General features: G+C 28.6%; 1 protein-coding gene across 1 annotated transcript; it reads left to right on the plus strand.

Moving 5' to 3' along the window:
• Positions 1 to 450: 450 nt before the first annotated feature.
• On the plus strand, positions 451 to 14329 carry LOC145184787 (uncharacterized). The gene is made up of 19 exons (XM_090094265.1): positions 451 to 4258; positions 4358 to 4459; positions 5408 to 5516; positions 5649 to 5814; positions 6020 to 6212; positions 6351 to 6393; positions 7871 to 7938; positions 8269 to 8349; positions 8497 to 8574; positions 8691 to 8768; positions 8856 to 8933; positions 9032 to 9106; positions 9255 to 9392; positions 9474 to 11070; positions 11557 to 11610; positions 11697 to 11753; positions 11886 to 11972; positions 13268 to 13360; positions 13723 to 14329. The coding sequence occupies exons 1-19, from the start codon at positions 3377 to 3379 to the stop codon at positions 13851 to 13853; spliced, it is 4110 nt and encodes a 1369-aa protein (XP_089950391.1). The 5' UTR covers positions 451 to 3376; the 3' UTR covers positions 13854 to 14329.
• Positions 14330 to 14613: the final 284 nt, after the last annotated feature.

Genomic DNA, 14613 nt, shown 5'->3' on the forward strand with positions numbered 1-14613 from the left:
CACTCCAATTTTTCCAAAAAAAATCTTTATTTTATTGACATCCAATCTGGTGAAAAAAAAATCGTTTTTTATACTAATTGTATGGGATAGTCTTACATATTTTAAACTTCGCTCCCCCCCCCCTCCCCATTTGAATTACTATTTGCAAAAATTAAGGTCTATTTTTGCAAATGTTACTTTTACTTTGATAAATTTATATTTGCCACCCCTTAATGTGTGTACCTAAAGGGAAAAAAATTCTTGGGGCCGACCTTGTTAATGAAAGTTGAAAAGTACGGGATGCCCTAATGTGCATGGCGGCAGGGCCGTACCGAGCCAATATTGCGCTTCGGGCAAGAAAAGAAATTTGCGCCCTCCCCCCCCTTCCCCCCCAGAAAAAAAAAATATATATTTTTTAGGAGTTTGTGTCAAGAGGCGGAATTTTGATTAATTTTCTTATCAACAGCAGCGACGCCGTGAAAATTTGTTTCATAAACTGATTATTATTTTTTTAATTTATTAAAATTTGCGCCCTCCTAATCTTAGCGCCTCAGGCCGCGGCCCGGCCGGCCCCGCCCTTGGTACGGCCCTGCATGGCGGTACTGCGCCAGGCCTAGCCTAGCTCCGCAGCTAGAACCGAACCGTTGTCGGGCCACATGAAAGTTGCTACTTGGGAAAATCTATCTTTAAACTGTAAGGAAAAAATCAGCTAAAAATATTATTTTAATTGGCTGCAATCTTTGCAAGGAGGTGGGAACTAGTTTCAATATTTTCTTTTATTACCAAGTTGTTATAGCAACGGAGTGATGGGTGTTTATGATAAAAACTTCTTAAAGTTTAATATGTTTTAATTTGAAACATTTGTGTTTAATTTGAAACTTTGATAGTGTTTTACCTTAGAAAATAATTTTTTTTAGAGATTTTCCCCATAGTTCTACGCGATAAGTGAAGACACTCTAAGGCTTGATAAATTTTTAATAAAATTGGTGGCGACAAACGTCAGTGAAACAAACAGACTCGCTTAACAATTCGAACTTTCCCTCACGATGACACGAACATCATCAACGACATTTTTTCAAAAAGTTTAAGTGAGAACTTGAAAGTATTTACCAAAAAGATATGAAATTATTTATAACTTGAAGAGTATGTTAATAGTTAAAGTTTTTGAAGAAATCTAAATATTAACATATTTTAACATTTTTTTACTAGAAACTCTTTATAGTTATATTCCTTAGAAATTCGAATATCGACCTTTAGAATATTAACAACTGGCCAAACCAGTTTTTATAATTTTCGGATATTTTTGCGGGAGCATGATTTTTAAACGTGTTTTTCATTCAATCAAAACGTGAAGCGAAAGTAAAAAACTATTTTTCTTTTTTAAGGTAAAAGTTATTTTTGCAAATTTAAAATAATTTTAAATAGGGGAGAGGGGGGCAGCTATGAACGGGGGGGGAGCTTCAAAAAAATGCATTTTTGAAGCGTTTTTGTATTTAAACTAAATAAAACTAAATATTTTGTGAAAATAATATTTACCCTTGCAGCTATAATCTGTCTTTCCTGGCATTTGGCATAAACTGGACAAAATATATGATTGGTTTGTTTTTGAGGACAAATCGTAAACATATCGATATAAAGTTGTAAGATTTTCCTGACCACGTCTCTAAGCAGTGTGATGTCTAATGTCATTTTAATATAGTTTATAACATTTACAATTAAGCAGAAAATGTCAATAATTGAGATAATTTTGTAAAAATTATCGTTTATTATTTAAAATGCTTTTGGGGCAGTTTTGAATAAAATAAATGGGGCACCTTTGAATCGTTGTTTAAATTTCTCGTATTTTATTGCTTGATTATTGCAGCCTGAACTTTGATTACTTTGAAATTATAAAAGAGAGAGTGAAAGAAGTCATAGAGGAAGATGTTAGTAATGGTGTTTTCCAAGTTACAAATGGATTAATGAGGCCAAACGAGAATAAAGAAGTGTAAAAATTTATTATCTAAGACCAAGTTAGGTTTGACAACTAAATATACTGTCACACAAGTATTTAATAAAGATGAGGAAATAATGTTAAAAGACTACCAAGTCAAAAGCTCTAAAATAAATTATGGCTTGACAAATGAACAGGCAAAAAAAACTTAATCCATTTCCATTTACCGTTATAATCGTGTTTTTTTTAATTTTAAGGTTTAGTTTTCGTTGTAAGTTTTATTATTTTTTTTTTAAAAATGTGCTTCTATTTACAACTTAAATAGCGTCATATAACTTTTGTTTTTAATAACGATTTAGAGTGATTATAAGATAGTATTGAGAAAATAACTGATTTTTACTTTTAGAAACTTAAACTTAATAAAATTTAAAAATAAATCAATGCTCTGTTTTGTTTAAAAAAAAAAGAATTTAATCACTAGTTATTTCCATTTGCCAAAGATAATTCAAAGCTACCCCAGGTGTATTCAGAGCAACCTCAGATTGGGGTAAATTTTTACATTTTCAAGCATGTTAAAGAAATAAGAATTCTGACTTAACTTTTAGCTCAAAATTTATTAAAATACTTTAGTTTTGTTCTTTTATCACTGTTTTAACTATTTAGAAGAAAAAAAAGTGGTTAGAATAATTAAAATATTGATTTATAAAAAAAAGTTTAAAAAACGTTCAAAGTTGCCCCCTCTCCCCTTACATATAAAAAACTTCATATTTAACTAAAACAAAAAACAACAAAAAACAAGGAAAATATATTTTGAGTTTACAGTAACAAACTATTAGTGAATTAAACTGTTTTTTTTGCAAACATAAATATTTAAAAAAAAGAATTTCGTTATTATGTAACATAAAAAATGAAGTTTAAATAGTAAAAACTAACAGTTTAGTTGAAGCTATTAGTTTTCACTTAAAAACTAATCGTTTACAAAAAAAAAAAAAAGTTGTGTTCTGTTAGCATCCTTCTTGGAAGTCTCGTATGTACGATAATACCATCAACAGTATTTCGAAATTAGTATCGAAAAAATCAGTCCTTCCGAGACCAATCTCAGTTCTTTATCGGTACCGTAAAAAATGACCTATCCAGTGATACTTCCCGTACCGAGACTCTGATGGTTGGTGCTAGGTCATTTCTATTTTTCATTATTCACCCATTTACGCCGGCTGTAGTCATTTGAGGACGTTTAGAAAAATAAACATCTAAGACTAGGACGCCATCGTATCCTCAGAACTAATTTTTTTTTTTTTAACATATGTATTGTTATCATTTGACATTTTTTCCATGCTAGTTTTTTTTTAGGCGTTAATGGGTTAAACACAACTTAAACATCAAAAAAATATTGAAACAGATATTTCATAAATATGGATAAAAAATCACCATACTTTAGTTAATAACTTATTTCAATTTTAGATAATGGCTACATTCTCATTAAAATCACTGTCGGATCTAGAATGTAAAATGAAAGATTTTTTGATAGATATTCCGCTCAGTTTTAGTATAAAGATAGGTGAAGGGACATCCGCATCAATTTTTAAATTTGAGCTAATAGGAGAGCCGCTTGCTGTAAAAATCTTTAAGCAACCACTATCCAAGAAGAAAACACTGCAGGTAGCAGATAAATTACGCAAACTAGTTTGCCCTCATCTCGTAGTCTTTAAAGGATATTCATTACGACCATCAGCATTTATATTTGAGTTCTGTGGAGTAAATGTTGGAGATGAATGTATAAACAATGTATCCCAACTGATCAAAATTTTTAATGACAACGATCATTACGTATTAAGTGAGAGGTTAGACATCATCAAACAAGCTGCCATGGGTTTAAAAACATTACACGATAACGGAGTTATACACAGAGACTTTAAACCATCTAACCTTTTGGTCACTGGAACATTAAGCAAACTATGTGTTAAACTATCCGACTTTGATGACATTTCATTAATACAGGACACTATTAATGCCACCCTAACGAATAAATCTTTTTTATTGGGAATGACTTTAGCTTACACAGCACCGGAAATCTGCAAACAGGAAGTTAAAGGCCCATCTTTTAAGTCAGACATTTATTCCTGGGCAATGTCATCTTACGAAGTTCTTTCTGGATATGATAGCCCTTGGGTAAATATAATACCTATTCTTAATGATTCTCTTCTAATAGAGGTTCTGCGTCAAGATAAACGACCTAATATAAACGATTTGAACCAATTTTACACTTTTAATGATGAACTTTGGGTTTTCAAAATGATTTGCAATGCTTGGGACTCAAATCCAGAAGTCAGAAACAATATTGATAAGGTAGGATTAGTTAAATTTTCAACTAAGGATGGAAAAAAATTTGCAGTGAATAAAATTAAAGAGAAAGGAAATCCTCCAATTTAAACTCTTTTTTCTTAGATTCTACTTACCTTAAATAAAGATAGAAGAAACAAAAAAAAGCCTCAAGCAATGAAAATAAAACCAACAACAAAAACCTATCCTCTTAATGAACGTAGACAGGTATTAACAAATTTTAATATTAAAACAACTTTTATAGCCATCACATATTTTTATAAGCACAAATTTTCATAAGTACATATTTTCTTTGGAAAGGTCTTATCTTCATTATCCTAAAATAAAATAAAATTTAGTTTGAATTATTGAAATCATAATAAATTTGGAATTCAAGAGCCCAGTTTGGTTAAATATTAATAAAATTGGATTTTTCTTTAAAATCAAGTGACATTAACATGAATTAATTTAAATATTCATTAATGAAAAATTGGTACCTTTAACTACTTTCAAATAAATTTACATGATTAAATTTAAAAAAGAAAGAACTTAAATACAAGTAAACAATACTTTGACAGTGACAATTTCTAAGATGAAAAACAAAACCTTTTACATGGTAACATCAAAAAATATGCCAAAAATTTATGTCCATACAAAAAATATGGAGCAATTTTTACTTTACTCAAAGAAAGTCAACTCATTTGTGTTTGGTTATTTAGAAATTCAATCTTAGCTTTATTTGAATCCAGTCTGTAAATTTGCAACAATTTCTATAAAAGAGAATAGGTTATTATATACCTTAAAATTTTTATTTTCTAGTTAACTACCTCTTTCAGAAAACAGCTAAATAAAATGATTGCACTAAAATTATTACACATATTAAGCTAGAGAAGATAAAGAAATGGAATATACTAATCACCTCTGGAACACTGGAAAAGCAAAGCCAAAAGTTTAAATTATTACTTCACCCATTTTTTCACTACTTAGTAAAATGATGGAAAAAGAATTTTATAACTTGTAAGCTTTATCTGGCGCTTAGAACAACAGTATGGGCAAAACAATCCTATAGTTACCAATAACTAATATGAAATTACCAAAAACTAAGGAGTTTTAATCCATCTTGCCATTAGTGGTTAAATATTTTCTACTTTTAAATAAACTGTGTTTTTGTTTAAGTTATCACAGAAAAAGGCTCGCTTTATTCAAAATGATAATGCAGTAAAGTTTTACAATAGCAAATCTGATCCTAAAAATCTTGAAAAGCAGTACATAAATGAATACAAAGGTAGGATAAGTTATAATTTTGTTAAATGAAATAGCAATACAATTTTTGGTACAATATATTTTGGCATAATATATTTTACTAATTGATATAAACTTAAATAGAATAACATTTAAAGAAGTAAAAAACATTTAGGATACGGAGTCTTCACTACAACAGAAATAGGCAAAGATGAATTTGTTGCTGTTTACCGAGGAGTATTAAAAAAAAAGAACCAAATGAAGGAGCTTGAAGAAATATATGCAAATGAAGGCTATGGGTCTTATGTCTTTAGTTTCAAACACAATGATGAAGCATACTGGTAAGATAGCATTTTTTAAACAAAAAATATTATCAAACTATATAAACTATTGATTTTCATTTGTAAATTTTAATAATGGAGAGTATTTCTAAACTTTTAAATTAAACAGAAATACATTGGGTCTATCAGAATAGATGGAAATTTTTAAGATCCTCTAAAAAAAAACTTTCTTAACCAATTGAGAATTTTTTATTAAAATATTTAGTATTGATGCAACTGAAGATGATGGTTCTCTTGGAAGGCTAGTTAATGATTCTAAATATTTCCCCAATTGTAAAATGGAAAAATTAACCATAAAAAACATTCCATTTCTTTGCCTTTTCTCAATAAGAAAAATTGAAAAATATGAAGAAATTACCTATTCCTATGGGGAAGATAATCTGGATTGGCATGCAGCAGTAAGTGAAATTTTCTTTTTTGAAATGCATTTAAAATAAATACTTTGATTTACATATTATTTATAAGTTGAATTTTTTTTAAAGAACTCTATTAGTTGTATGAGTTGATAGAAGCATTAAATCTTATGTTTTATGAAGGAAAAGATGGTGTACCAAAAGTTTAAAGAAGGAAAAAGAAAAAGTTAGTGTAAAAATTTTTTTTAATATTCAGAGTAAAATTTTTTAACAGTAAAAAAAGTATCTTTAACTTTCATAATGCACATTATTTAGGAAACATAATTTTTTTTTTTAAAAAAAAAAGACATTTATTTTAAAGTGAATATGTTTGTGAAATAAGATTTATTCAAAAAAGAAATTCAGTTCGCAGGATATTTATATTGTATATATCCAGTGAGTTTATGGCCACTAATTAAATTTTTCAATATCCTATTTAAACTTACTCTTTTCATGAGGCTGACAAAGATGAATTTAAGTTAAAATCAAAGTCGGAAAGTAGTGAACAAGTAATAAAAATTAACTTAATGTAACTTACCCAATTATTTTGTGAAAACTACTTTCATGTTAAAAAAAACCTTTAACAATTAAATAATTTAGCATATATAATAAAACATTATTAAATATTATGAAAACTTAATAGTATTTTGAAAGTAAAAATACTTTTGACTTCCTCGCCATTCTCTTTACTTGATACAATCTAATGCTGATTATATTAAATTTTTCTATAAAAATACGCGTGAATGTATCCTTACGGTCCGTAAGATGTGTTTGTTTAAAAGAAAAAAAATTGTTTTAATTTGAAACAAAAATGACGTTAAAAAAACAACAACCCGTACTGTTTTAAACTAGACTAAAATTAATCTGAAAAATTCTTGTTAAGTTAAAAAATTAGTTTTCAAAAGCTTAAACCATGTAAAGACATCCCTCAAAAAATAAAAGGAGGGGGGGGGGGGAGGGAGGGGGAGGGGTTTCAAACTTTACATGGTCGCCATTTGTAAATGATAAGAAAATTTTTGATGCTATGAAAATTTTTCCGATGAGTTTTCTGGTTAATATTGATCCCAGTGTCCAATGACAATAATTTTTTTGTAAAAGATTCTCGTTTGACACCAATATGAATATCAAAAAATTTAAAATTTGCACCATGCCTAGAAGTTACCTATCTTGAAAAAAAAAATCTTAGATTCGAATATTTAAACATGTTTCTTTGAATTTCGATTTTATATTTTTTTCAAATATCAGTTATAATTGTACATGGTATAATGGTTTCGAAAATACAAATCGTTTCTTGTGGAGATTCTTTTTAGCATAAATTATTTTCACTGCGGTGTGTTAGCTTTGAGAATTCTAATTTGACGTTTTTTCTTCTACAGTTGCCAGTCTCTCCTTTTTTTAAAGGGTGCTTTATTGTAATAGGACAAAGTTTATAAATTTTATTTTATATTAGGTCTAATTTATAGTCTATAATTTAATGCGGAGTATAAAAAGTAACCAAAAGCTTTTTAATAAAACAAAAAAAAAAAAAGGTAAATGAGCTACAATTTTATTTTCTCAACCAGACTTGGGAATCTTTTATGTATGGTAAAAATCTATAAACAACTGATAGTAATGATATAAATAGTAAATAAATTGTAATTAACCTGAATCATACTTAATTATAGAGCAAGAAGCGAATAATCAAGTAGTTGGTTTAGTTAACGGCAATGAAACAAGTTTTTCTTTCGCGGAGGTAATTTTTGAAAATTTTTTTTATTTAATGTATTTGAAATTATTTTGAATTTTTATTTAAGTATTTTTGTATCGAAGACAAACTTTGCATAATGGTATTTACAGCTTATTTTGAGGACTATAATTGATTTGCATTATTCTACTTCTTCAGCACAAGGACCATGGTCATTTATTTGAGTTTGTTTTTGCTCGCCGCTAAGTTTTCATAATAATCGAAGAAAATAAACGAAAAAAAAATTTTAATGTTTTCAGGCAAAAAATCATTTTTTTTCTTGTTAACTTGGGACGAAATGTTTTGAAATAAAAAAAATATTTTATTATTTCTTAACAGAACAGTAATAAAAGCGATTCAAATTTAATGCCAACGGAAGGTGATGATGTAATTGACTTTGTTATCAGTACTTTTGTCCAGGTATTTTTTTAAAAAAACTGATTCTTAATTGTTTTCTAATAGAGTCGTTTATAAAGAAAAATTAAATTTCGTTGTTTTAAATTAAACATAACAAAATTGTTTTAACATTTAAAAAGATTATTTACATAAGATTTGGTGTAATTTCAGAACTTTATCAATAGTTCAGTGCATCCTGAGTCAAGTCATGTAGGCAGTACGGTAAATGATATATCAGCGGAATCTCAGGTGAAAAATTATACGAGCCACTTTTAGAATCAAAATTATGTTAGGGATCTTAATGAATCTTGCATTCTTTGACTAATTTCTTAAACTTCTTAAAGTGATTTTTCGCATTACTTTAGAACGTTATTAGTAATTCAATGAGTCTTGAATTAAATGAAGTAAGCAATCTCATAAATGATGAATCGGAAGAGTCTCAGGTTTCAAATATAATAAACAAATATAACTTTTTGCATAATTCAAGAAATTCCGAAACTTATTCAAAACAACATTTTCTGTTATTTTAGAGCATAATCATTAGTTCAACGAATCCTGGATTAAGTGAAGTTAGTAGTGTTGGTAATGGCCTTTCAGAAGAAACTCAGGTTAAAAAATGAACTAATTTCTCCTTTAGAGGCAAAGTTTAAGTTTAATATAAATTCTTTCAGTTTTAACAAGCAGATAATATTTCGTGTTATTTTAGATCTTTATTAGTAGTTCAACAAATCCTGGGTCAAGCCATTCAAATAGTACTGTTAATGATAAATTGGAATCTCAGGTAAAAAAAAAAAATTGTTTAATGTAATTTTTTTCAAATGAATTCTACAAGTATGTAAATATATATATATATATATGTATGTATGTATATATTTATATATATTTATGTACATATATATATATAAATATATATATACATATATGTATAGACTTCAAGAAAAGATTCCGAGATCTCTTTGCTTTCAACAGAAATTCCTGAAAACTTATATCTCACGGATATATCACATAATAAAAACAAAATGGTTAACGAAGAAGAAGTAAATAAAAACACACAAAAAGTTAAGAAAGTAAGTTTAGCATTATTAGCGAGCTGATTTTAGTGTTACCAATATAAACAATTGCATATCAATTTTCATATTATTTTTTAGGGCCCCATTAAAATACTTAAAAGAGTATGTTTTATATGTGGAAAATCATTTCGTAGACTTTCAAGACATATTACAAAAAAACACAAAACTAACGAAGAAGTGAAAACCGCTCTACAAAAACCAAAAATAGAGCGTAATCGACTATTTAAATGTTTTAAAAAAAATGGAATTCATAAATTTAATTTGGAACAAATTAATTTAAAAGTTCCTCGTTTTGAAAGAGAGCGGAGTCAGCGAAAGTGTGAAAGTCTTGTAATGTGCTCGTTATGTCATGGTTTTTATTCAAAATCATACTACTCACGTCACATGAAGTTATGTGGAAAAGATTCTTCAAATTCAAAATGCGCAATACCAGTTGAAATCCTTGCTGATAAATCACAAGAAGGACTTAATGAAAGCTTTAAAAATGAAATCTTACAAGTGATAAGAGATGATCCTATCGGCATCATTGCAAAAAGTGATCAAACAATTTTGATGATTGGGTCGCTTCTATACGAAAAGGTTAGAAGAAAACTTAGTAAGAAAAGCGAAGTTCAAAATTCTGTTAGAAATGACATGAGGCGACTTAGTCATCTTTATTCTTATTTCAAAAACAATCAAGTCAACCAAGTTTATTGCAATGCTGCCGATATGTTTCTTCGCCATAATTTTAATTCTCTAAAACTTGCAATAGAGGTATACACAGATACCTATTCCGAAAAACAAAAGTCAGGGTTAAAAGCTGCATTGTACTACTTAATTTCTGGCAGTGCAAAAAAATGTGTTGGGAGTTTTTTAGCTAAAGACAATGACGATTCAGCTAAATCAATTTCTGACTTTTTAGTTCTTCTAGAACTTCGCAAAGAAGAAATATTTGGGGATGCCACTTATGACTTAAATGAGCGAAGAAATGTAAGTTTAAAAAAACCATCTAAGCTTCCAATCGAATCAGACATTAAAATGATTCGTGATCATGCTATATCTGTCATGAAAAAGTACGAAAATGACAGTTTTATTCTATGGGATCTTCATGCCTTTGTTGAGCTTCGTGATGTTGCATGCACAAGGCTTGTACTATTTAATGGCAGACGCGGCGGTGAGCCTGCCCGTCTCTTATTACGTGAGTGGACTGAAGCTGCAAATGGTGCTTGGCTAGACGATCAACGTTCTGAAGAGCTAACAGAAACAAACTTGAAAATTACTTACCAAAGTGGCAAAGGCTCAAATCATCTAGTGCCTGTTATAATCCCTGAAGATACAGTCAGAGCTATGGAAACTTTATGTAATCCAGCTATTAGAAGGGAAGTTGGAATTCCTGAATCTAACCTTTATGCTTTTCCAAGTTGTCACGGTTCAGAAAAACATTGTTCGGGCTGGCATAGTTTAACAAATGTTTGTGATAAATTGCCAATAATAAGTAAGTCCAGATTAACTGGTACTACAAATAGACATAGATTAAGCACCCTTATGGCTGCAATAAATCTCAATGATGTAGAAAAAAGCTTAGTGTTTAAACATTTTGGCCATAGCAAGGATATAAATGAAAATATCTATCAAGCACCAGCCGCTCACCAACAAATACTGTCTACAGGAAAACACTTATTAGCTATTGATACAGGTATATATTACTTTCTTTACCACATGTTGAGGTTTTGAAGTTAAAAATTGAAAAATTATATGATATTTAAAACTAGAAAAAAAGCGACTTTTAAATCAACAGAATGACAAACTACTGTTTGTCAGCAAAATAGAAAATAAATAGTTCTGGTTATCACTCTTCAAAATGCCTCCATATAAATAAGTTTTCAAACAGTTGATTGGAATTATTTCCACCAATTTACTTAAACAGACAATAAAGTGTCATGAAATTTAAACTTATCCAAGGTTTTTCCCGACAATCCTTTTTATGCGTGCTGTTTTAATATCTTTTGTAAAGCGTTATTCGATAAAAAGTATTTACATCTTTTGGAGGTTCGTTAAGATTGAATAGGGAAAGAAGCAGAACTTATGTTTTTCTATAATACTTTCGCTTTCCTTTTTTTTAAAATAAAACTTAATGAAAATTTTTTTAAAATGGTTGTTATAACATTTGTTAACATTGCAGCAGGTAGCGGAAAAATGGATCTTAAACGCAAGAAACCCAGTTTTGTTCAAATAGGTTTGAATTTATATTCATTTTAAAAACTTGAACTTTTATTTTTAATAAAAAAAACTACATCTATGATTATATTTAACTTTAAATAGCAGATGCTAATGAAGAAAGAAATGAAATTGAGAATGACCCTGCTGATCATTTACATGGCAAGTTTTGATTTTCATTAATGAAAAATGTTTATTTCAGAAGTATATAATTTTAATAATTACGTTTCTTAACCTTCTTATCATTTTATTATATAAAATATGATGGTTATATTTAAAAGCCTTTGCATCTAGAAAAACCGTTAAAACGGCAACATACTTTAAAAGAATTATACAACTCAAGTGTGGAACTGGCTAGTTCCTCCGTTCAAAAACTAGAAGGTAAATTTACACTTTTTTCATGTACTAACGTAATCTTTATTTCATTTGACTTTAAATCTTTTAATTTATCGTGTATAAAATCTGATTACTGCTTAAATTTAAACATGGAATAAAACTTATTTATATTTTTTAAACAAATAGCTAAAACTTGTTTAAAGAATGTCGTTGGTTAAAAGATTAGGCACTAGATTTTTTTATAAACTATTGGAGGGAGAGAAAACATGTCCCTTTTGTGACTTCACAAACCTCTCCCTTCCCCCGCTTCCTTTTACCTTAATTTCAACAGTTCATTTAAGCTTTTAAAATATTCAGTATTTATTGGATTGGAAAGAAAGTGAGAAAAAATGGACCCCATCCTTCTTGAAGCTGTCTAGCTGCGCCTCGAAAATTTTAGAAATGTTGGCTTTGTACATTCATGTACATCCCACCACACTAACACATGACCTTCTTTTGGTGAGGATTTGCTCTGGGGATCTGTTTCAGCGTCAATCCACCTTCGTGTGTGGTTTACATAAAGTACCCACTTCTCATCGTCAGTGAATAAGTGATCTAACCAGTCAAAGCGTCACTTTTTGGAGAGCAAGAATGTGCAGATCTCCAAGCCCATGTCATTGTCATGAAGTGTCAGACTGTGGGGAACCCAAACCCCCAACTTCAGAACCTTTCCCAATCAGTGAAGACAGTACAGCACTGGTGTGTAAGAAAATCAAAGTGTGGAGGCTATACACTACTACTGAGTCTTGGATCCTCTTCCACCAGTTTGCGCAACGCTTCAGAATCAACTTCAATTGAACGACTAGACCCTGAACGATCCTCGAATTGGAAGTCATTGGACCAAAAACGTTGAAACCAAATTTGATATGTGCATTTGGTAATACTGTCTTGGGCTAGGCATATGTTATGTTTGGCCTTACCAGCAGAATAAACGACCTCATACAATATGCAGTGTTGAATTTCAAGTAAATTATTTTATTTATATCAATAAATTACCTCTACTCGCAAATGCTAAAGAACTTTCTTTCCAAACCAATAACACAGTTTGATCTACTAAAACTATACTACTTTGTAAGTAAAACAGGAATTTATTGAAGAATCGCTTATATTCATTATTGGATTTGTCAATTTTTGTATAGAAAACTCAATTAATGTGTTGATATGTCAAAATATCGTGAGATTTAACTTTTTTTAAACAATTTTTAAAAATAGTTACTTTGATAAATAAATAATAAAATTCAATGATTTTTTAAAAAAATTTTTTGTGGAGCTAATTATTTTTAACTATATGTTTTATTCAGAAAGAGTATATACTCAGTGGTCCACAGAGCAAGAAGAACTATTGGAGGAGATGTTTGGAAAATACATCAGAGATAAAAACCTTGGATGGCCCAGTGAGTTAAAAGTTAACACAGTTAATTGTTTTTAAATAATTATTTATATAAAAACTGTTAATTGTACATATATATATGTATATATATATGTATATATATATATATATTTATAAAAAGTATATAATAATTATAAAACTATATAAAATTATACATTAAATAGAGCAATAGATCTTTTATTTTAATTTTACATAATTATGTAAAATTAAAACAATAAAAGAATTATTGCTCTATTTTCTTACGTATATTATTGGGTTCAAAAATATATACATGCATATATATTTACATACTAGCAAATCATATATACATATATATGTATATATAATCTTTATGCATATATATACAAAGGTTTTTTTTTCATTTAGAGTCCGATGATATGAAAAACTTCAGCAACCAAACTGGGATTCGAGAGAAAACTCTAAGAAACAAAATTAACAATGAAAGAACGAAGTGGATTACCATAAAAAAACAAAGAAAAGCAGAACTTAACATTTAAATATTTTTGATTTATGCTAGCTTAAATTACAAATTAATAAATATAAAATTCCATATAATTTATAAATAAAGATTGGCTAAACATAAGTGTTACATAAAGCTCCCCTCATTAAAATTAAACTGTAAAAAAGCGGCTGTTTGCCTTAAATTCATTCATAGCATATTTCCTAAAAATAAGTAGAATACGGTATAATAAATCAGAAAAATAAATACATTCAATAAAATTTTAAACAAAATCCCCTTTTTTTAAACTTTAATACTTGCAAAATATCATTTTAATCTCTTATGGTAATTGTTTTGAATTTTCATTGAAATAATTATTCAACTAAGACATTTTATGGTTACTCCTTAAAATTTACTTTGTATTACCTTCTGTAGATAGCTGTAGTTTAAGCTGTAACTTGTTTGTTATTAATGCCATATTTTTATGATAAGGTTTTAAGTATCTTTTATTTGTTGCCAAATTCTGAAAAAATTAGTACAATAAACAAAAACATATAAAAAAAGTTTTTATTTAGAGTCTAATAAACTCTCTACTTAGACATTCTCAAACAATCGCTTCTCTTTATGGACTTTTGAAAGCATTTCGAATCTCTGCGTTGTTATTAATTTCGTGTATTCTTTTCATGTTTAGCAAGTCTAAAAACAAAAGATTTTTGTTTTTTTTGCAAATTAGGTTTATCTGTTTGTAAACATTCGAATATTTGTTCGATTCATTTAAAATTTACTCAGTAGAATTTGTGTCAGATTTTGTTTTTAAA

This window comes from Hydra viridissima, unplaced genomic scaffold (assembly GCF_058129835.1).
Source record: "Hydra viridissima isolate aposymbiotic clone 2 unplaced genomic scaffold, HvirCarnegie_v1 scaffold_7, whole genome shotgun sequence".
NCBI classification, from domain to species: domain Eukaryota; kingdom Metazoa; phylum Cnidaria; class Hydrozoa; order Anthoathecata; family Hydridae; genus Hydra; species Hydra viridissima.